At 37.2% G+C, this 23782-nt stretch overlaps 1 protein-coding gene across 1 annotated transcript in view; it reads right to left on the bottom strand.

Annotated features, from left to right (window-relative positions):
- Positions 1–988: 988 nt before the first annotated feature.
- Positions 989–23782, bottom strand: part of SCGN (secretagogin, EF-hand calcium binding protein) — a 193963-nt gene continuing 171169 nt past the window's right edge. The window contains exon 11 of the mRNA XM_053713113.1: positions 989–1534. Coding sequence (XP_053569088.1) covers positions 1406–1534 — 129 coding nt within the window. The 3' untranslated portion in view covers positions 989–1405. The remainder of the gene's footprint in view (positions 1535–23782) is intronic.

Genomic DNA, 23782 nt, shown 5'->3' with positions numbered 1-23782 from the left:
TAAACCAGATGGGTAAGAATATATTAATTTAGAAATAACTTACTCAAGGTGAGACACAATTATTTTAGCATATAGTACAGCTTCTTGAAGAGTATATGCAATCATTTTATCATATAGTTCACAGGATCAACATTTAATGGAAAGTACATTTAAAATTAAACTTTCATGGTTTAGATAGAGCATACCATTTTTAAAAAATTTCCTACCTACTTCTATTAACAAATTTCCTCTGTATCCTTTTTATGAATAGTAAATGAAGGTAGACTCACAGCAGGAGCTCAGGAGAGTACAATATTTTTAGCAGTCTGTACAGGGGCAGTTCTTGTAGCATACAGTAAAATGGGTAGGACAATGGGAAGAGCAGTGAATGACCAACAAGTGAGTGCCAGGGGCCGGGCTATAAGCTGTATGGGTGTGGTTGGGTGTTCTGGGCGGAATTGGGCAGTTCAGGGACATTACTGCATGGTTATAAACAAGATTGGGCCATCATTGAAGTGACTGGGTGGGGTTGTTTTGCTACTACTCTTCAGCAAAATAGATATGCAATCTGAAAGTTTGGGGTGTTCCTGCACCCCATAGAACAGCTATTTTCATTATTTATTTTGCATTTTCTGCAATTAACATTAAATAAGTTTTTCCATTGCCCCCAAAGAAGATGATATGAATTCTGCAGGATCCAGGACTTGGACCTTACAACATTCTAGAAAGCGTCTGACTGGTCAGTGGAAGAGCTTATTTATATTGGTCACTATTTTACCATAGCAGAGGTGATAGGATAAACATATACTCAGGAATCATTTCAAACAGACCTTGCCCTTGACCTGCTAAATAATACAAACTTTGCTAACAAAATGAAAGTTTGAAATGCTTTTAGAACATTTATAATTGTTGATACATACTATGTACATATAAAAAAAACACTTTGATGTCTGTTTCAAAGAATAATTCTGAAAAGTCACAAAACAATGTGCATACATGAGACTGTTAATTATATTTTCCAAAACATAAAATTTTATTATTCCACAATTAACAATAACTTATACAGATTTACACAAATAATAATCTAACTAGAACAATCTAAAAATAAAACACAATAATTAATACAATTATAAACAATGTTGATTCTTCCTACTACTATGAATAAAACAGTGGCAGCTCAAGCAGTATTAATTTGCAGATAAAGCAGTAACACAAGAAATATTTACGTATACTTTTTCATTTATCAAAGGTCTGTCATGCATTCCAATAACTCTTGCACTGTTCATGCATATTATTTTACATTTTGATGCTCCGAACTTCCACGATCACGACTGTGACAAGGATTGTGAGAAGAGCAAGATACACTTTTGCCAGTGTTTTCTGACACGTGAAGAAAGAAGGACTGATAAGTGGATTCTATGCAGCCTCATAAGTTTACTTTGAGGCCAAGACACAAAGCAAGTTCAGACTTCTGGATTTTTCCATCTTTGTTTACATCACAATGGTTAAGTAGAATCTTTCGAAATTTATCAAGATCCACACCACTGATGCTAGGCTGCAGGAAAAAGGAAAACACCATTAGACAAGGGTTTCATTAAGTTAAATCCTGTAATTACACTAAAATCAAAATTCAGATTATGATAGAGCATACAATTTTATCACAGTTTCCAATATACTTCCATTATCAAATTGTGAACAGCTGTTTTATATACATACTTTCCGAGGGACTAGCTAAAAACTACAACTGAGCATGTGCAAGAATTCAAGTTCAAAATGTGTACATATATGAGTCTTTCAATAGCTTACTACTGTTACATAATACAGAGGGCAGGGAAAGTTGTCAGAAAAAAATAAAGGCTGGATTAGCAGACTAATATGCACATTTTCATATTCATTTGGCAAATATAAAACAAGCCAAGGGCAAATTTGCAAGCATTATGCACCTTTAACACTAGTGGTGCATAATCCATGCAGCTTGTATTTTTGCACTTCTGCTGCAAATCACAAGTTAATATTTAATGTGCAAGCATAACTACATAACATGCTACAGCATTAATCATTTTAGATTGTTAATTTACAACAAAAATTGTACATAAAAGAAAGCAAAAACAAAGCTTAAAGGGACATTATACACTAGATTTTTCTTTGCATAAATGTTTTGTAGATGATCCATTTATATAGCCCATACAGTTTTTAGTTTTTTTTAAATGGATAGTTTTGCTTATTTTTAAATAACGTTGCTCTGATTTTCAGACTCCTAACCAAGCCCCAAAGATTTAGAATACCGACGTATACCTACTGCAGCTTGCTTCTGTTTGAAATTGTGTAAAGGGTCTTTTCATATGCAAAGGAAGGGAGAGGGGGTGTGTGTCTGCTATTTTCCATTTGCAGTGGGTGTTCCAGTAACCTTTTAAACAGAGCTAAACTGAAAGCTTCTAAGCACGTTTTTAAACAGTTTTATACTGGATTTTTATATCAGTATCTCTGCATATTATTCTTTATAGTAGTGTCTATTACATGCAGTTATATGAAAATTGGTGTAAACTGTCCCTTTAAATTCATACATTTATTTTATTAAAAAGTGTATACCATAAATGTTAACTATTTAAAAATAATGCTAACCATGTGTTACTTAGAAATATACAATATAAAATTAGTTACAAAAAGGTCCAGTAAATATCTAATCCACTGCATTCAGTCCCAAATAACAAAATACTCACGGCTAGATTTAGAGTTCGGCGGTAGCCGTCAAAACCAGCGTTAGAGGCTCCTAACGCTGGTTTTGGGCGCCCGCTGGTATTTGGAGTCAGTGATTAAAGGGTCTAACGCTCACTTTACAGCCGCGACTTTTCCATACCGCAGATCCCCCTACGCCATTTGCGTAGCCTATCTTTTCAATGGGATCTTCCTAACGCCGGTATTTAGAGTCGTTTCTGCAGTGAGCGTTAGAGCTCTAACGACAAGATTCCAGCCGCCTGAAAATAGCAGGAGTTAAGAGCTTTCTGGCTAACGCCGGTTTATAAAGCTCTTAACTACTGTACCCTAAAGTACACTAACACCCATAAACTACCTATGTACCCCTAAACCGAGGTCCCCCCACATCGCCGCCACTCGATTAAAAATTTTAACCCCTAATCTGCCGACCGCCACCTACGTTATACTTATGTACCCCTAATCTGCTGCCCCTAACACCGCCGACCCCTGTATTATATCTATTAACCCCTAACTTGCCCCCCACAACGTCGCCGCAAGCTACTTAAAATAATTAACCCCTAATCTTCCGACGGCAAATCGCCGCCACCTACGTTATCCCTATGTACCCCTAATCTGCTACCCCTAACATCGCCGACCCCTATGTTATATTTATTAACCCCTAATCTGCCCCCCACAACGTCGCCGACACCTACCTACACTTATTAACCCCTAATCTGCCGAGCGGACCTGAGCGCTACTATAATAAAGTTATTAACCCCTAATCCGCCTCACTAACCCTATCATAAATAGTATTAACCCCTAATCTGCCCTCCCTAACATCGCCGACACCTACCTTCAATTATTAACCCCTAATCTTCCGATCGGAGCTCACCGCTATTCTAATAAATGTATTAACCCCTAAAGCTAAGTCTAACCCTAACACTAACACCCCCCTAAGTTAAATATAATTTTTATCTAACGAAATAAATTAACTCTTATTAAATAAATAATTCCTATTTAAAGCTAAATACTTACCTGTAAAATAAATCCTAATATAGCTACAATATAATTTATAATTATATTATAGCTATTTTAGGATTAATATTTATTTTACAGGCAACTTTGTAATTATTTTAACCAGGTACAATAGCTATTAAATAGTTAAGAACTATTTAATAGTTACCTAGTTAAAATAATAACAAATTTACCTGTAAAATAAATCCTAACCTAAGATATAATTAAACCTAACACTACCCTATCAATAAAATAATTAAATAAACTACCTACAATTACCTACAATTAACCTAACACTACACTATCAATAAATTAATTAAACACAATTGCTACAAATAAATAAAATTAAATAAACTATCTAAAGTACAAAAAATAAAAAAGAACTAAGTTACAGAAAATAATAAAATATTTACAAAGATAAGAAAAATATTACAACAATTTTAAACTAATTACACCTACTCTAAGCCCCCTAATAAAATAACAAAGCCCCCCAAAATAAAAAATTCCCTACCCTATTCTAAAATACAAATATTACAAGCTCTTTTACCTTACCAGCCCTGAACAGGGCCCTTTGCGGGGCATGCCCCAAGAATTTCAGCTCTTTTGCCTGTAAAAAAAAACATACAATACCCCCCCCAACATTACAACCCACCACCCACATACCCCTAATCTAACCCAAACCCCCCTTAAATAAACCTAACACTACCCCCCTGATGATCTTCCTACCTTGTCTTCACCATGCCAGGTTCACCGATCCGTCCTGGCTCCAAGATCTTCATCCAACCCAAGCGGGGGCTAGACATCCACTGAAGAAGTCCAGAAGAGGGTCCAAAGTCTTCCTCCTATCCGGCAAGAAGAGGACATCCGGACCGGCAAACATCTTCTCCAAGCGGCATCTTCTATCTTCTTCCATCCGATGACGACCGGCTCCATCTTGAAGACCTCCAGCGCGGATCCATCCTCTTCTTCCGACGACTAGACGACGAATGACGGTTCCTTTAAGGGACGTCATCCAAGATGGCGTCCCTCGAATTCCGATTGGCTGATAGGATTCTATCAGCCAATCGGAATTAAGGTAGGAATTTTCTGATTGGCTGATGGAATCAGCCAATCAGAATATAGTTCAATCCGATTGGCTGATCCAATCAGCCAATCAGATTGAGCTCGCATTCTATTGGCTGTTCCGATCAGCCAATAGAATGCGAGCTCAATCTGATTGGCTGATTGGATCAGCCAATCGGATTGAACTTGATTCTGATTGGCTGATTCCATCAGCCAATCAGAAAATTCCTACCTTAATTCCGATTGGCTGATAGAATCCTATCAGCCAATCGGAATTCGAGGGACGCCATCTTGGATGACGTCCCTTAAAGGAACCGTCATTCGTCGTCTAGTCGTCGGAAGAAGAGGATGGATCCGCGCTGGAGGTCTTCAAGATGGAGCCGGTCGTCATCGGATGGAAGAAGATAGAAGATGCCGCTTGGAGAAGATGTTTGCCGGTCCGGATGTCCTCTTCTTGCCGGATAGGAGGAAGACTTTGGACCCTCTTCTGGACTTCTTCAGTGGATGTCTAGCCCCCGCTTGGGTTGGATGAAGATCTTGGAGCCAGGACGGATCGGTGAACCTGGCATGGTGAAGACAAGGTAGGAAGATCATCAGGGGGGTAGTGTTAGGTTTATTTAAGGGGGGTTTGGGTTAGATTAGGGGTATGTGGGTGGTGGGTTGTAATGTTGGGGGGGGGGGTATTGTATGTTTTTTTTTACAGGCAAAAGAGCTGAAATTCTTGGGGCATGCCCCGCAAAGGGCCCTGTTCAGGGCTGGTAAGGTAAAAGAGCTTGTAATATTTGTATTTTAGAATAGGGTAGTGAATTTTTTATTTTGGGGGGCTTTGTTATTTTATTAGGGGGCTTAGAGTAGGTGTAATTAGTTTAAAATTGTTGTAATATTTTTCTTATGTTTGTAAATATTTTATTATTTTCTGTAACTTAGTTCTTTTTTATTTTTTGTACTTTAGATAGTTTATTTAATTTTATTTATTTGTAGCAATTGTGTTTAATTAATTTATTGATAGTGTAGTGTTAGGTTAATTGTAGGTAATTGTAGGTAGTTTATTTAATTATTTTATTGATAGGGTAGTGTTAGGTTTAATTATATCTTAGGTTAGGATTTATTTTACAGGTAAATTTGTTATTATTTTAACTAGGTAACTATTAAATAGTTCTTAACTATTTAATAGCTATTGTACCTGGTTAAAATAATTACAAAGTTGCCTGTAAAATAAATATTAATCCTAAAATAGCTATAATATAATTATAATTTATATTGTAGCTATATTAGGATTTATTTTACAGGTAAGTATTTAGCTTTAAATAGGAATCATTTATTTAATAAGAGTTAATTTATTTCGTTAGATAAAAATTATATTTAACTTAGGGGGGTGTTAGTGTTAGGGTTAGACTTAGCTTTAGGGGTTAATACATTTATTAGAATAGCGGTGAGCTCCGGTCGGCAGATTAGGGGTTAATAATTGAAGGTAGGTGTCGGCGATGTTAGGGAGGGCAGATTAGGGGTTAATACTATTTATGATAGGGTTAGTGAGGCGGATTAGGGGTTAATAACTTTATTATAGTAGCGCTCAGGTCCGCTCGGCAGATTAGGGGTTAATAAGTGTAGGCAGGTGTCGGCGACGTTGTGGGGGGCAGATTAGGGGTTAATAAATATAACATAGGGGTCGGCGATGTTAGGGCAGCAGATTAGGGGTACATAGGGATAACGTAGGTGGCGGCGGTTTACGGAGCGGCAGATTAGGGGTTAAAAGTGTAATGCAGGGGTCAGCGATAGCGGGGGCGGCAGATTAGGAGTTAATAAGTGTAAGGTTAGGGGTGTTTAGACTCGGGGTACATGTTAGGGTGTTAGGTGCAGACGTAGGAAGTGTTTCCCCATAGGAAACAATGGGGCTGCGTTAGGAGCTGAACGCTGCTTTTTTGCAGGTGTTAGGTTTTTTTTCAGCTCAAACAGCCCCATTGTTTCCTATGGGAGAATCGTGCACGAGCACGTTTTTGAGGCCGGCCGCGTCCGTAAGCAACTCTGGTATCGAGAGTTGCATTTGCGGTAAAAATGCTCTACGCTCCTTTTTTGGAGCCTAACGCAGCATTTGTTTGAACTCTCGATACCAGAGTTAAATTTATGGTGCGGCCAGAAAAAAACCCGCGGAGCGTTAACAGCCCTTTTACCGCCGAACTCTAAATCTAGGCCTCAGATTGTAAAGATAAATGCAACAGTCATATACCCTGCAAACTGCCAAACGATCCTTATAGCTACAAGGTTTCTTGAAGTAGATTGTAGAATATATTTTGTATACTTTCTAAAGGTAAAAATTAAAAAATACATAGTGAAGTAACTTTTTTTAAAAAACAATAATGCTGGTGGTGGTTTTTCTCACAGAAACCAGTATCTTTCAATGTATTTTTGGGCTCTATAACAAAGCCTTTTTTCAAGACTAAACTTGCACACCATAATTAATTAATTAATTAATTAATTAATTAAAAAAATTAACTAATTGTTACATTTTATATTTATACTGTTATATGTTATATTTCACTAAGTACTTTTATATACATTGGTTTTTATATATTTTTTAAAATATTTAATTTTGTTCAAATTTTTTTATTATATAATTTAATTAATTAATACCTTTTTACCTTTTTAAGTTTGATATATATTATGTATGTGCATACATGTGTGTACATATGTGTTTTACTATGATGAACTTTCAGTATTCTAATGATAATAAAAATCTATTTGATTTCATATTTATTCTATACTGATTTTATATATTTGTATTAAGTTGATGATTGGAGTTATTATATATTTATACTTTATATCAAATTGATAAAATATTAGGGATAGGCAATACACAATGTCAGTTTAAAGATGACATTATCCATAAAACATATCATATATAAAGAAAGAAATTTACCACAAGTGGCATTATGAAGTATAATATAAATGGATACTAACAGCAGTATTACATCTGGAGTAAGACAAAGATTCAGTATAGCATGTTTTAGGGACTGGAAGCCTAAACACAACTGGGTTCTTTTTTTCACAACAAACAAAATGTAATACAATTAAAGACATATAAGATTACTGGACTACATTACCCAGAGAGTATAATGTGAATGATAGGACTTTTTGTATATTATACCGGAAGTGACATTGTATGACCTGAAGTGTCCAAACAAAAATATTGAGATTTTGAGGTTATTTACACACCCATAGATATGGTATTTTTACTATTGAAAAAGGCTCAATTATCGAGTCAAAAGCATTGACTAATACTGGTTTTGGTAAGTAGGACAACTAAATATATGTTTCATTTTTGTATTTAGAAAGATTACTATATATATATAGAGAGAGAGATAAAGACATTGAGAGAGAGAAAGAAGGAAAGAGAGAGAGAGAGAGAGAGAGAGAGAGAGAAAAAAAGAGAGAGAAAGAAAGAGAGAGAGAGAGAGAGAGAGAGAGAGAAAGAGAGAAAGAGAGAAAAAGAGAGAGAAAGAAAGAGAGAGAGAGAAAGAAAGAGAGCGAGAGAAAGAGAGAGAGAAAGAGAGAGAGAGAGAGAGAGAGAGAAAGAAAGAAAGAGAGAGAGAAAGAAAGAGAGAGAAAGAAAGAGAAAGAAAGAGAGAAAGAAAGAGAGCGAGAGAAAGAGAGAGAGAGAAAGAAAGAAAGAGAGAGAAAGAAAGAGAAAGAAAGAGAACAATTTCTGTTCAGTCTTTTTATATGCACACTTTTTGAAGCATCTGCTCCAACTGAGCATGTGCACGAGTTTACACTGTACATGTACTGTATATGACTCTGTAATTGGCTAATGGCTGTCAAATGATACTGTAGGCATAGAAATAGAAGCAATCTTGGAAAATTCTCCAAAAAAAAATCTACTGATAATTTAAAATTTAGACCTATTGAAGTCTTTTCATTATGCACCAACATGAAGTACAATTTCATTTAATATATACAGTAGTTTCTAAGTAATGTCAAGAGGGAAAACCTTATTTGCAGTAACAGATAGTAAAAATTATTTTAAAGTACAACGGTTCAATTTACACTGTTTCAGAATAACAACCTTTTTTTCCAGTCATGTGACTGCTATTGAAAAGCATTGAGAAGCAGTGCATTTATTAAAATAGCCAGTAGGTGGAGCTGTCCACTTGTGTTGCAGCAAAACCAAGCAAGCTGAAATTAATAAGTTTAACCAGACCTGAGCTATTGAGCAGATTTCAAAGGAGCAAGATCTTCCTGTCTATAAATCAGTCCAGATTGGAATGCATAGAAAGAACTGTTTGCAGTAAAATGCAAGTGAAGTCTGTGTTGTATGATTGTATGATTATTTTATTAGGTTTATAATGCTGTTCAGCAAATGATTTTGTTCATTTAACTTAGTTTAATTATATATTCTGTGTTATGTGATTATTTTATTAGATTTATAATGCTGTTTAGCATTTAAAAGCTTTAAAAAATAATGTATTAGGTGTTACTTATGACAATTTTGAGGGGCCTGGAACCTATCTCCCTCACTTCCCATTGACTTACATTATAAACTGGGTTTCAATTTACAACGGTTTCGATTTACAACCATTCATTCTGGAACCTAACCCCAGCGTAAACTGAGGGCTACCTGTATATATTTATGTATATTTTGGTAGAAGCTAAATAACATATATAAATGATACATATAGCACACAATGTTTTCATTCCTATTTAAATCTTATCCACAGATGTGGATCTCCAAACTTTTTTCCTCAAAGATATTTGATGAACAGGCCTCTGAGTCTCTTCATATTTTCCAATTAAAAAAAACAGAACTACGTTTATAATATGTCTGCACAAGCAGCAGTTATTCAAAATTCACTAGAACATTTTCACAAGATATGGTTTTATTGAATTATATATGACTCTGCATAGTATAATGATGAACACGGATATATCTATATATTTCAAATTCTATTACGACTGTTCAAAATACTTTTTTTTGCCCTCTTTAAGGAAGGTTCAGCACATCTGTTGAATTGACTATAATCCAAAATCCTTGTTCCTTTTCACTTCTTCATTCTTCTCCGGTTTCTTCCTCTCCTATTTTCCTCCAATCTTTTAATCCTATTTCTTTTTTGTTTGATTTAACAATGTTAACATCAGTCTTCAATTTGACAAATTAGTATGGTTGTTATTACCAACACTGACCTAGCTACCACGTAACCACAATCATTGTATTAGCTAACCTGTTAAAGTTTTCCTTGTCTCCTATGGTATTATTTACTATTAACATGATTATTTGTCTGACAGGGTAAAATGGATAAGTATTGGCAAACTGTGGTTTGGGCACTTTTTCAATATGCTCTTAATACAAGTGTAATTGTGTTTGTAAAAATCTAATAAAATATTTCAACATAAAAAAACCAGGTCTTTATTCTTCTACTCCACCTCAAATACATTTTGCAGACTTATCTCTAAACCTTGTCAACTGTACTTTCCCAGATAATCTGTAAAGTCTTGTATTTAGCTTTTAGTGGTCATTACCACATATATATGTTTGGCAGCTACACACTGCATTTTCTCTAGCTTTCTAGCTTTCCTCTTCTCTCTATTTGCTTGTGACGCTGTCAGCCACAATGAGAGACAATATACCATATGCAAGTCACAGCAGAGCCTCAGTTAGGACATCATGAGGTATGACAAGGGTAAGCAAGGAAAAAAGGTATCTTTATTGGATCATCAAAGAAATAAAACAGGAACAGAGGGAAACCCCTGCAGTAAAAAACGCCTGACCGGTCTCGGTCTGGGACCGTAATCATATACTAATAGCAAACAGTTGTGGCAGCTATTTAAACACACACAACTGGTTCCTGATTGGTTAAAATCAAGTTAAGCAAGGGATTAACCCATTAATTAACAGGTGTAATTCAAGGAGATCAATATAGCTTTTGCAATGGGAAACATTTATACAAGTACAAAGTAAGAACATCTATATAACATGAACATCAAGTCTTAGCATAAACAGGAGCATATTAGAAAATTTAAACCAAATCTAGATGTATTATTAAAGAACACAGTGTCTATAAGGACATCAATATTCAATAAAGAAAAATACACTAAGCAAGATTAGGTAATTTTAAAACTCCATATCAATTCAATTAGGTGAAATGATAACGCCACTACAAACATAAGTAAATGTTAAGAAAAAGGCATTTATAGTCAATATTACCTCTGTCTATATAGTATCTTATTTGTGTAAACAATATGCAACACCTGAAAATATTAATACCCCAAAAGGAGACAAATATGATATCAATATTGAGTGCATAATGGTGTAAATAGGGTCATCATAACTTCATTATAACTTAAATGTGTCACAAATAGTATCAATATGAGGTGCATGTCTTTTACGGAACCCCTAATGTCAGAATTACTTGATGTCACTGAGGGACCCCTTAAGATTAATACACACGGATCCTTATGGCTAGGCAATGTAATGTAGTGGTGAGTATGCCCTAATCAAACTAACCATCAAAACAAACATTAAGAAGGTTAAGCATATATATATATATATATATATATATATATATATATATATATATATATATATATATACATAAGCCAGCTCATGTCAAAGCACAAACTTAAAACAGAGACACTTAGTATGAAACGAAAGAGGAAAAATATATACATATGACTTAGGGAGAAAGCCTAGGAGGTATCCACACTAGATTTACTTTTGCCAAAAATGTATGATATCAAACTCAGAGTTGAAACCAAAAGGTACCAAACTTCTGAGTTTGAAAATCTAGTAGGCTTCTTGCCTACAAAGCATTGGAAATTTGTCTCCTCCCCTAGGGTGTCTAGTAATTTGCCATCTAAAGGTTTTAACATTTTTTTGGTGTTGTTCAATAAAATGTTTAGACAAAGTCGAGCATGCTCTTTCTCCTGAAATATAGAAAAAATGCTCCCTGATCCGGGTACCAACTTGCCTAGTCGTCCTTCCTATGTACTGTTTTAGACATTGGGTACACTCCACTAGGTAGATGGTAAATGAGCTCCTACAATTGACACACCCTTTGGTACTAAACTCCTCCCCAGTAGCATGTGATTTAAATTCAGTGTGCACATTAATATGGTCACAAGAAGTACATACTCTTCTTCCACATCTATATGTGCCATTGAATCTCAATCATGAGCTAGCTGAGTTTTTGTTTGTTTTAAGCATACTGGGAGCCAGAATATTTCCCAGAGTGACATTCCTTTTGGGTATATAAGAGAATCCCTTCTCTACTATTTTTCTAAGTTTCTTGTCTCTCATAAGAATGGGAAGGTTCCTCTTGATCACCTGGAATACTTGATCATATTGGTTGGAGTAAGAGGTAATAAACTTTGGTCTGGATTGGTCATAAGCAGTACCATCCACTCAAGCATCTGTATTGCAAGCTAGAAGGTATTCCCTGTTCATTTTCTGCACTTCAAAATAGGCTTTGTCACCTTTTTTTCTAGGATAACCGCTTTTAGTCATCCGGTTTCTCAGGTCTCTGCTCTCCTCATAAAAGGCTCCATCAAGTGTACAATTGCGTTTTGCTCTAAAAAATTGACTTTTTGCTATGTCCTAAAACACATGTCGAGGATGACAACTACGGGCATGTAGCAAACTGTTTCCCGAGATGGGCTTCCTATAGAGAGCAGAGACTACACAACCAGTGGATACATCCCCCTTAAGTGATACATCAAGAAAAAGTATTACCTCCTGTTGCCATTCAAATGTAAAGCTTAAATCTACATTGTTCTTGTTTAAAAGATCCACAATCTCTGCAGCCTTGCTAAGGTCAGAAGATCATACAAAGAGCAGGTCATTAATGTATCATATTTGATGACAAATGGCGAGGGAATGCCAGTACCTCCATAAACATGGGCCCTTTCCCACCACCCCATAAACAGGTTGGCGTAGGAGGGAGCAAATTTTGCTCCCATCACGGTCCCACGTCTCTGGAGGTAGCAGCAACCCTGGCACATAAAAAAGTTGTGTTTAAAGGGACAGTATACACTCATTTTCATATAACTGCATGTAATAGACACTACTATAAAGAATAAGATGCACAGATACCGATATAAAAATCCAGTATAAAACTGTTTAAAAACTTACTTAGAAGCTGTCAGTTTGGCTCTGTTGAAAAGGTAGCTGGAAAGCCCACTGCAAGTGGCAAATAAGACACTCCCCCCCCCCTTCTTTTGCATATGAAAAGACCCTTTACACAAACAGCAGCAAGCTGGAGAAGGTAGCTGACAGTATTCACATAAAACTTTGGGGCTTGGTTAGGAGTCTGAAAATCAGAGCAATGTTTTTTAAAAATAAGCAAAACTATACATTTATTTTTAAAAAAAAACTTTATGGGCTATATAAATAGATCATCTACAAAACATTTATGCAAAGAAAAAATGAGTGTATAATGTGCCTTTAAGTAGGAACCTAACAATTCTGACAATAAGAGCCCTAGCTTTATTGGTCAAATCAGTATACAAATCCAAAAATAAATTGACAGCCGCCAAACCATGTATATGTGGGATGGAGGAGTACAGTGAAACAACATTAACTGTTAGCCAACTGTACCCCTCCATCCAAACTACCGATTCTACTACCTGTAACGTCTGAGTTGTATCCCTGATGTAACTGGGAAGTCTTTGAACGAGCGGTTGAAGATAGTGGTCGACCCATTTGGACAGGAGTTCAAGAAATGAACCAATACCTGCAACAATCGGTCTTCCTTTAACATTAGTGAGACTCTTGTGCACCTTCGGGAGGTGATGGAAGATGGGAGTCACCTGGTCACTGACCTTTAAAAGATCAGCCATAGATTTATCCATGAGCCCACCCTCCACCTCATCATCCAGAAGGTGTGCAAGTTCTCTACTAAAAGCGGCAGTGGGGTCTTTAGATAAGGGTAAGTAGGTATACGTATCTCCAAGCTGTCTCATGGCTTCTTCTACGTAATCAGACCAATTCATTACCACCACACTCCCACCATTTTCAGATTGTCTGACCACTATATCTTCATTTTTTTGTAGGCAAAGTAATGCCTCTAATTTTTTAAGGATAGATTATTTAGGGTCCCCTCACAATTTCTGGACAGATCAGTAAGATCCTCTACGACCCTAGAATGGAACACCTCCAGGGCCTCCCCCTAGCATGTAATGGGTAAAAAGATGACATATTTCTAATTCTTGGTCTGATATTAGTGACCAGGGAGTCATCAGTGTCACAACCTTCATTATGCAATTCCTCTAAGGCCAAACCAGCACATGTATCAGAGAAATGTAAGGCCCCCTGGGCATCAATCCCTAACATAGTTGGATTTTCACAATATTTAGTACTATTATTTTCTTCCAAGAAGAAATTCCTTAACATCAAGTCTCTCACTTGCCGACGTTCACTATCATCTGTAATAGGTCAAACTTTCTAGAGGGAACAAAACCCAATCCATAGTTAAGCACTTTTTGTTCCATTTCAGTCAGGTTATGTGTGGAAATATTAATGACATGTTCATTGGTTTTTCTTTATCTTTTGGTATGTCCCTCCCAAAGTATACCTTGGTTGGATCTGCCCTCTGCCCCATCTTCTCTACAGGTACTAGAATTGCTTGTGGGCCCCGTAAAAAACCTGCTGTTTATGATTAGATTTTTGTTTATTATGTAGCACCTTAGGCTTGGGGTTAGAGGGCGGTAATAATTCTAGGTGGTCTTGGGGTCTATTCATCTTAGGTCTTGCTTCCTGAAAATTTTGGCCTTTAAGAATATCCTTGTTAGTGCCCCCTGAGGTACTTGACCCTACGTTTCAAGGTATCTCATCTGCCTTAGAATTCCCCTCCACAGTAGTGGCCCCATCAAAACTTGAGGCAAAATGTTCCTCCTCAGTATTTTCAACTTCAGAGTCGGAGACAGTCACCTTTTTATTAGGGTCAGTTGTATTAGATACTGTTTGATTATTTCTCCTGTTGGGGTGTCTTCTGTAGGTTTAAATTTTAAATTTGAATGGCAACAGGAGGTAATACATTTCCTTGATGTATGACTTAGGGGGATGTATCCACTGGTCTTGTAGTCTCTGCTCTCTATAAGAAGCCCATCTCGGGGGAACAGTTTGCTACATGCCCATAATTGTCACCCATGCCACCTGTTTAAGAGCATAGAAAAAAGTAAATTTCTTAGAGCAAAACGCAATTGTACACTTGATGGAGCCTTCTATGAGGAGAGCAGAGACCTGAGAAACCGGATGACTAAAAGAGGTTATCCTAGAAAAACTGTCGACAAAGCCTTTTTTGAAGTGCAGAAAATGAACAGGGCATACCTTCTAGCTTGCAATACAGATACTAGAGTGGATGGTACTGCTTATGACCAATCCAGACCAAAGTTTATTACCTCTTACTCCAACCAATATGAGTAGGTATGCCAGGTGATCAAGAGGAACCTTCCCATTCTTATGAGAGACAAGAAACTTAGAAAAACAGTAGAGAAGGGATGCTCTTATATACCCTAAAGGAATGTCACTCTGGGAAATATCCTGGCTCCCAGTATGCTTAAAACAAAAAACAACTCAGCTAGCTCATGGTTGAGATTCAATGGCACATATAGATGTGGAAGAAGAGTATGTACTTCTTGTGACCATATTAATGTGCACACTGTATTTAAATCACGTGCTACTGGGGAGGAGTTTAGTACCAAAGGGTGTGTCAATTGTAGGAGCACATTTACCATTAACTAGTGGAGTGTAACCAATGTCTAAAACAGTACATAGGAAGGACAACTAGGCAAGTTTATACCAGGATCAGGGAGCATATTTCCTATATTTCAGGAGAAAGAGTGTCTTTGTCTAAACATTTTATGAACAACACTAAAAAAATGTTTAAAACATGTTAAAACCTTTAGATGGCAAGCCATCAAGCAAATTACTAGACCCCCATAGTGGAGGAGAAAAATTTCCAATACTTTGTAGGCAGGAAGTCTACTGGATTTTCAAACTCAGAAGTTTGGTACCTTTTGGTTTCAAAAGTAAATCTTTGTGTGGATACCTCCTAGGCTCTCTCCCTGAGTCATATGTATATATCAAATATCAATTGCAACAAGCAATTGCAAGGATGTACTTGAGTAGCACTCACCAGCAAATAATCTGTTTAAGTCCAGTGCTACCATAGGTAAAGAAGCCCAAAGGAGGGTGAATTAAAACTTAACTTTTATTTTATAAGTTAAAATCTTTACAACACATTAAAATTGGCAAACAGTGTGAGGTGTGGGAATGTTTCTCCTGGAAAGGAGTTAACAAATTATATATTCTAGGTAAATTCTGAGGAGAATATTTTCACTATTGTGGAGTGCTACAGAGTACCTCGGGTGTCACCCTTTAGTGTGAGGTCCTGTATTATATATCAGGTGTAGCTAATCCACCAATGGTTGTATCAGTCCTCAGTGTGAGTGGTGTGAATAATAATATTATTAGGATGTAAAGGACCCTAACTGTAATAGCCCCCGCTGGCTATTTACCACTTGAATATTGGTAAATAGAATAGGATAACCTCCTTACTTATTATACTAGGGGGGTATCAGCTGCCTCTTACAGGGTTAGGAGGATATAATTGTATTATAAGGCGATATCTATAGGGCCGTATAGCACGTCTTATGTTATTAGTGATACCCACTTATATACGTGGGTTCAAAAGTTTTACCTCAGCTCGTAGGGATAATCAGATTGGGCGTATTTCCAGTATTGGTCCAATATTACAAGTATTCTGTACTCGTGTATGGATAGCTCTGTTGGTTAATTAAAATTGTTTATTGGTGCCAACATATGTTGATGGAAATTCCATACAGAGAGCTAAACATACATATACATTTAGTACAGTGTTAGTTTGTTTATTACTGGATGCAATACTTCGTGCAAACTGATATATATTGTTTATAGTGTGTAGTGCTTATACTTGTGTGATGCCGCTTAGCATCTAGGTGAGACCCTTTGTAACGAAAACAGGCAGATCTCGGCTGTAGAATGACAGCTGTGGTGTTCAAAGAGGATTGCTTCACTTGATACTGACCTTCTTGGTCTCAGAGTTACTAATTTATGTAGCTGTGATGTCAGGTTACTGCCCCTAACTGGTTATGTGTACACAGACTTTCGTAGCGTCTAGTATACACCTAAAAATTCCTTTACATAGGGTTCAAATTAGCAGTATACATCGTCAGTCATACCTGTCTTTATTGACCCCCAGTTCAGATCTAATATATCTCCTAGGTAAATATTATATGCTAATCTCGGAGTATATAGCTTATTTCACCGGAGGGCTAAATAAAATCAATATTTCGTTAGGCCTCCCCCGTTTTAATGTGAATAAATAGATCACTAGATATTCTGGATTACGGTAGCTGTGAGGCCCTTATACCCTGGTGTATTAATTCATAGTGTATCTATTGTTAGTGATAGCGGTTTGTAAAGTGCAAGTACAAATTTTTAGCAACCTGTGTATAGCTAGAAGGTCTCAGTTATTTTCGTAACATCAAAGATACATCTATAGATTCCTTTACATAAGGTTCAAATTAGCGGTATATATCGTCAGTGAATGCTGTCTTTAACTGCATATATTGATCACCTGATTAGATTTAATATATCTCCACCGTAAGTATTATATGCTGGTTTGTGAGTATATATCTTATATAACCGGAAGGCTATCTATGGTTACCATTGAGGGAGTAGCAGAACGGTAATTTGTGCCTCGGTAATGAAATTAATATAGCCGTTAGGTCTCCCCACTTATAATGTAAATAAATAGATCACTAGATATTCTAGGTTGCGGTAGCTGTAAAGTTCTTTTGCCCTAATATATTAATTCGTAGTGAGTCTATTATAAGCGATAGCCATAGATAAGGTGCCGGTACAAATAATTAGCAGCTTGTATATAGCTGGAAGGTCTCGGGTGCATACACTCTCTCACACATATACCATTTTAAATTATATTCTAGTTACACATCCATACACCAAATCACACTGTTTGTTATAAGTTAAAAAGGAGAAAAGTTCTCCAACTGCCCTGACATGTTTCGCCACAAAGGCTTTGTCAAAGGTGGGGCGCCCGCCGAACTCGGGGCTTTTTATTGGCTGACCGGTGGGAGTTACTCCCTCATCGGCTGAATTGATTGGTTCCCTGTTTCTCCTATAGAGTTTGTAGGAGAAGAGGGTGTGTAAAGGGTTCGCCATTTCTGTCATCGCTTATTGGGTGGTTGTCTGTTAATTCATAGTGCCAGATTGTAATACCTTAGGCACGTAACGGGGGTTGTGTACTTAATTGAGGTGGGATTCTGCAGCGGATATACGAAGATCATTGGAGTACCGGAGTGGACATCTCCCAAATGGGCCGTTATGCCTGTTGGAGGATCTAATAGTAATTTAATCGCAACCAAAATCGAAATTAATAAAAAATGAACAGAATTGACACTTTTTTCATGATTTACTGTGTGGTCATAAATGACAAGTGTGATTAGAGGGGAGACAGAGTGCAAGGCCATGTTGTGTGGATTAGATCAGGATGTCCTCCTGTTCCACATAGTGATTTCGTGTGAGAAAATGAAAAAAACGGGTGAACAGACAATGAAAATAGTGATAATAAAAGTTGGTGCCAAACGTGGATCACTGGATTTAGTATCTCATTATTTGATCTCATTAGATTCTCGGTCCCAGAACAAAATTGTGAATGAGGCAGTGTGTGGTTATGTGCGAATGTGGGCCCAGTTACCAAAATGTCCTGGGTTATCCAAATAATTTTAATAGAGAAATATAACAAATCTGTCTAAATGTGAGCTTCTCAGACTTGTAGAGATATTTAATATTTGTGTCATGGGTGTGCTTACGTTATAGGGTGTGCTATTAAATTAAAAAGTGCACCTTTTACATTGCTGTAAAAACATGAGGAAAAAGTGGATTTTTAACAGGTTTGGGATTAGTTATTTGTTGGTAAATCAAGTGATGAAAGAGATAAGTGGAGCCTGTTCATTTGTGGTTCCCCTTGTATATTACTCTGCGATTTAATGGTCCCTTTCCTATATGGTTTCTAGTGGTTGGTACTCCATTTTACTCGAACCGTATAGGGAATGGTATGAAGTTATATTAGTTGTATTATATATCCTGCTCAGGCTTTCCCTTTTGGGATCCTGGTGGGGTTGTATCTTATTTTCACATCCTAGGGTGTCCTATTTGGATGTATTTTATTGTCTCTCCACAAAGTACTTATTAGTCTCGGAGTTTATTAGTTTTTACAGAAAACAATAATAGTTGTTTTGTTCGTTTAATCCCTTAGGATACACGCTGTCTAGCAGATATATCCATCTACACTCTGCTCTTAACAGGGCCTGTTCTGTGTTGCCCCCTCTTATGCCTAAGGATATTTTTTCTATTCCTTGGCACTTTAGCTCTCCTGGATTGGAAGAATGGCGTTTAAAGAAATGTAGGGCCACTGAGGTTATGGTTTTTCCATCTTCAAGGTCCTTGGCGGCATTTTTAATGTTCCTTACATGCTCCTGTAGTCTGACTTTGAGCTGGCGGCTGGTCATTCCAACATAGATCTTGGAGCAGCTGCAGGATAATGCATATATTATATTTTCCGTTGTGCAGCTGATGTAATTCTTGATTTTGTGTGTATGGCCAAACCTATCTTGAATCATGTCCGTTCTGCGGATATATTTACAAGAGGAGCAGGTGCCGCACGGGAACGAACCTGCCCGAATGGCAGTCCTGGTTTTCCCTACTTGGTAGTGGCTACGGGATACCTTATCTTTTATGTTCTGGGTTCTCCTGTATCCTATTTGGATCTTTTCTCCTACAATTGGCTTCAGATCTGGATCTAAAGTGAGAATGTGCCAGTGTTTGTTCAGTATTTCATTTACAGCTTGCACTTGTGGAGTATAAGTTAGAATTAGTCTGGTTTGTTCATCCTTTCTTTTGGACTTTTTATGGAGTAGTTCTGTTCGGTTGGTATGGATTGCCCTATTTTTGGCTCTTTTGATATTTCTTTTACTGTAACCTCTGTCCTCTAGTCGTTGCTCCAGAATTCTGGATTGCTCTTTGAAAAGATGTATATTGCTACAATTCCTTCTTATCCTCAGAAATTCCCCGACTGGTAGCGATTTGGTGGTTCCGGGGGCGTGAGAGCTGCTGTTATGCAACAAGCTATTAGTTGCTGTTTCTTTTCTGTAGAGGTTAGTTTGTATTCTTCCCTCCTGATCTTTGAAGATTGTGAGATCTAGGAAATCTATCTCTTTTTGGCTCATTTTGTAAGTTAACTTGATGTTTAGATCATTCTGATTGAGATTGTGGAGGAAACTCTCTAATACTTCCTTACTCCCTTCCCACATGAACAGAATGTCATCTATGTACCGAATCCAGAAAGGTATTTTGTCTGTTTCGGTAGAGTGCTTGTCATTGAATACCACATGTTTTTCCCAGAAACCTAAGAACAAATTGGCGTAGGTAGGGGCACAGGCCGTGCCCATCGCCGTACCTTGGACTTGTAGGTAAAACTGGTTGGCAAAGGTGAAGAAATTGTATTTGAGGACAAATTCCAATAGTTTTAGGATGAACAGATCGTGATCCTCCTCTTCCGAGGAGCCTTGGTTGAGAAAGAACTGAACAGCCCTGAGTCCCTTATCATGTTCTATGGAGGTGTACAGGGACTCAACGTCCGCTGTGACAAGCCAGGTTTCTTTTCGGGCATTGCTATTGTCCAGTCTTTGTAATACCTCCATGGTGTCTTTGACATAGGAGGGAAGGGCCTCCACAAATTCTCTCAGTCTGTGGTCCACATATCGACTGGCATTTTCTGATAGACATTCGTTGCCAGAGACAATGGGCCTACCGGGCGGATTGGTGATATTTTTGTGAACCTTGGGGATGAGATAAAAGGTAGCGATTTTGGGGTGTCTGACTGTTAGAAACTTTACTTCATCAGTATCTATGATTCCTCTGCTACTGCCTTCTTTGATTATGTTGTTATAAATCTTACTGTATGTTTCAATTGGATTATTAAATAGTTTTTGGTAGCATTGTCGGTTTTTTAGTTGTTTCTCTACTTGTTTCAGGTACATCGGTAAAGGCCAGAGGACAATATTGCCTCCCTTATCCGCTTCCCTTATTATTATGTCGTCCCACGTCTGAATTTCTTTGAGAGCCAATTTTTCAGTTCTTGTGAGGTTCTGTTCCGGATATCCCATTTTTAATTGTGAGATTTCTTCACAGACCAATTGGTTGTAAATTTCCAATTGAGTGGATAGATTATATTTAGGTACAAATGTGGATCTAGCCTTCAAATTTCGTCTCCAGGATTTGGATTGGGACTCATTATCCTGTAATAGGCTTTCCAAGTCTTGTAAGCTCCTCCTATCTGCTTCTGACAGAGTGGGGTCCGATTTTTTTGCAAAGAATTTTTTTAAATTTAATTTTCGTATATACAGCTGTATATCTTTGATTATTTCGAATTTGTTGAGTTGTCCCGTGGGGCAGAAAGATAGACCTTTAGATAATACAGAGATATGATCTGGAGATAAGACGTGCTCAGATAAGTTTATAATTTTTAATGATTTAGTCTCATCTGAGAGAATGGACTCGGGGCTCTCTGATGTTGTCTGCCCCTCCGAGGTGTTCCTCTGGGGTAGCCTCTTGACCTGGTTGGTTTTTTGTTTGAACTTCTGGCCTCTTCTGGAGGTTCTGCCTCTTCGGATGTGCCTTCTTCTAAAAAATTCTTTCTCTTATTTCTTGTTGGTAAAGAAAAAGTGGCAGTAGAAGTACTTGGAGTGTCCCCGTTGTTGTCATTGCCTATATTATCCTCCCCGTCCGTGTCAGAAATATCACTTTGGATTATATTAGGGTGGTTGTTTCTGGGGGTACCTTTATAGAAGTTTCTCCTTCTCCACTTATATATCTTTTTCTCTTTATAGTCATTAATATCTCTAAAAAGCTTGCCCTGTTTCATATCTCGTAACTCTTTGATGTATTGGTCTAATTCTTTCTGAACATCTTTTCAAAATCCGATTGTAATTCGTATTTTTTGAGTTGTGTATATTGCTCTTGGATAGTTGTTTCTAGTTTATCATATTTTTCTTTGTCATGACGTATCAGGATGTTCATAAGTTTGACCGAGCATTCTGATAGGGCTGTTTCCCAATCTTCTGTTAATACTGGGTTCTCAAATTCAAAAGCCGGGAATAACTGGATTCTTAATCCTCTAGGGATTAATTTTTGTTGGATGTATTTGTCAAAAAATTGTTGGTCCCACCACACTTTTTCTTGTTTAAACATGTTTTTGTGTACCTCTTTTAGTAGGGTCTCTAGTGATCCAATAGGACTATAGTCATCCGTGGCACTAGTTTTGAACATATTGTCCAAATCAGTAGCTCTTTTGGAGTGTCTATCTGATCTATCTTTGCCGAAAAAGTCAGCCATGATGTTGTTCGATTACCTAGGTTTGTTAGGCTCTTGTAGTAATTGTAATAATACTGATAAATAATAACCTTGTCTGGTTACAGTATTTAATTAAATGTATGTGTGCTCTGTCGTCTGGAAAGCTGTGTCACCACAGTAGCAGAATTGAGAAACAAGCAAGAAAAAGACGACGGCACTACTAATGCTGTGTCCCACTAGTTTTCGAATTTCTTCTCAGAGTATGAGAGATACCAATAGTATTGGGAGGGACTGGGTGCTGTACATAGGGAAAGACTAACTAGCAAATATCAATTGCAACAAGCAATTGCAAGGATGTACTTGAGTAGCACTCACCAGCAAATAATCTGTTTAAGTCCAGTGCTACCATAGGTAAAGAAGCCCAAAGGAGGGTGAATTAAAACTTAACTTTTATTTTATAAGTTAAAATCTTTACAACACATTAAAATTGGCAAACAGTGTGAGGTGTGGGAATGTTTCTCCTGGAAAGGAGTTAACAAATTATATATTCTAGGTAAATTCTGAGGAGAATATTTTCACTATTGTGGAGTGCTACAGAGTACCTCGGGTGTCACCCTTTATTGTGAGGTCCTGTATTATATATCAGGTGTAGCTAATCCACCAATGGTTGTATCAGTCCTCAGTGTGAGTGGTGTGAATAATAATATTATTAGGATGTAAAGGACCCTAACTGTAATAGCCCCCGCTGGCTATTTACCACTTGAATATTGGTAAATAGAATAGGATAACCTCCTTACTTATTATACTAGGGGGGGTATCAGCTGCCTCTTACAGGGTTAGGAGGATATAATTGTATTATAAGGCGATATCTATAGGGCCGTATAGCACGTCTTATGTTATTAGTGATACCCACTTATATACGTGGATTCAAAAGTTTTACCTCAGCTCGTAGGGATAATCAGATTGGGCGTATTTCCAGTATTGGTCCAATATTACAAGTATTCTGTACTCGTGTATGGATAGCTCTGTTGGTTAATTAAAATTGTTTATTGGTGCCAACATATGTTGATGGAAATTCCATACAGAGAGCTAAACATACATATACATTTAGTACAGTGTTAGTTTGTTTATTACTGGATGCAATACTTCGTGCAAACTGATATATATTGTTTATAGTGTGTAGTGCTTATACTTGTGTGATGCCGCTTAGCATCTAGGTGAGACCCTTTGTAACGAAAACAGGCAGATCTCGGCTGTAGAATGACAGCTGTGGTGTTCAAAGAGGATTGCTTCACTTGATACTGACCTTCTTGGCCTCAGAGTTACTAATTTATGTAGCTGTGATGTCAGGTTACTGCCCCTAACTGGTTATGTGTACACAGACTTTCGTAGCGTCTAGTATACACCTAAAAATTCCTTTACATAGGGTTCAAATTAGCAGTATACATCGTCAGTCATACCTGTCTTTATTGACCCCCATCCATTTTTTTTAAAGGATCTAAGTATAGGGTTTTTCCCTATGGTCGAAAAAACATTCTATATACTTGTCTTTAATATATCCAAGGTTTAAATAACACTGCAGCAAGGGGGTGTTTGCAAATGAAGGGTTGTGATTGGTTGTACTATAGT

Source organism: Bombina bombina, chromosome 5 (assembly GCF_027579735.1).
Source record: "Bombina bombina isolate aBomBom1 chromosome 5, aBomBom1.pri, whole genome shotgun sequence".
NCBI lineage: Eukaryota > Metazoa > Chordata > Amphibia > Anura > Bombinatoridae > Bombina > Bombina bombina.
Note: the sequence above shows the minus strand (reverse complement) of the source record. Positions and strands in the feature narration are given on the sequence as shown.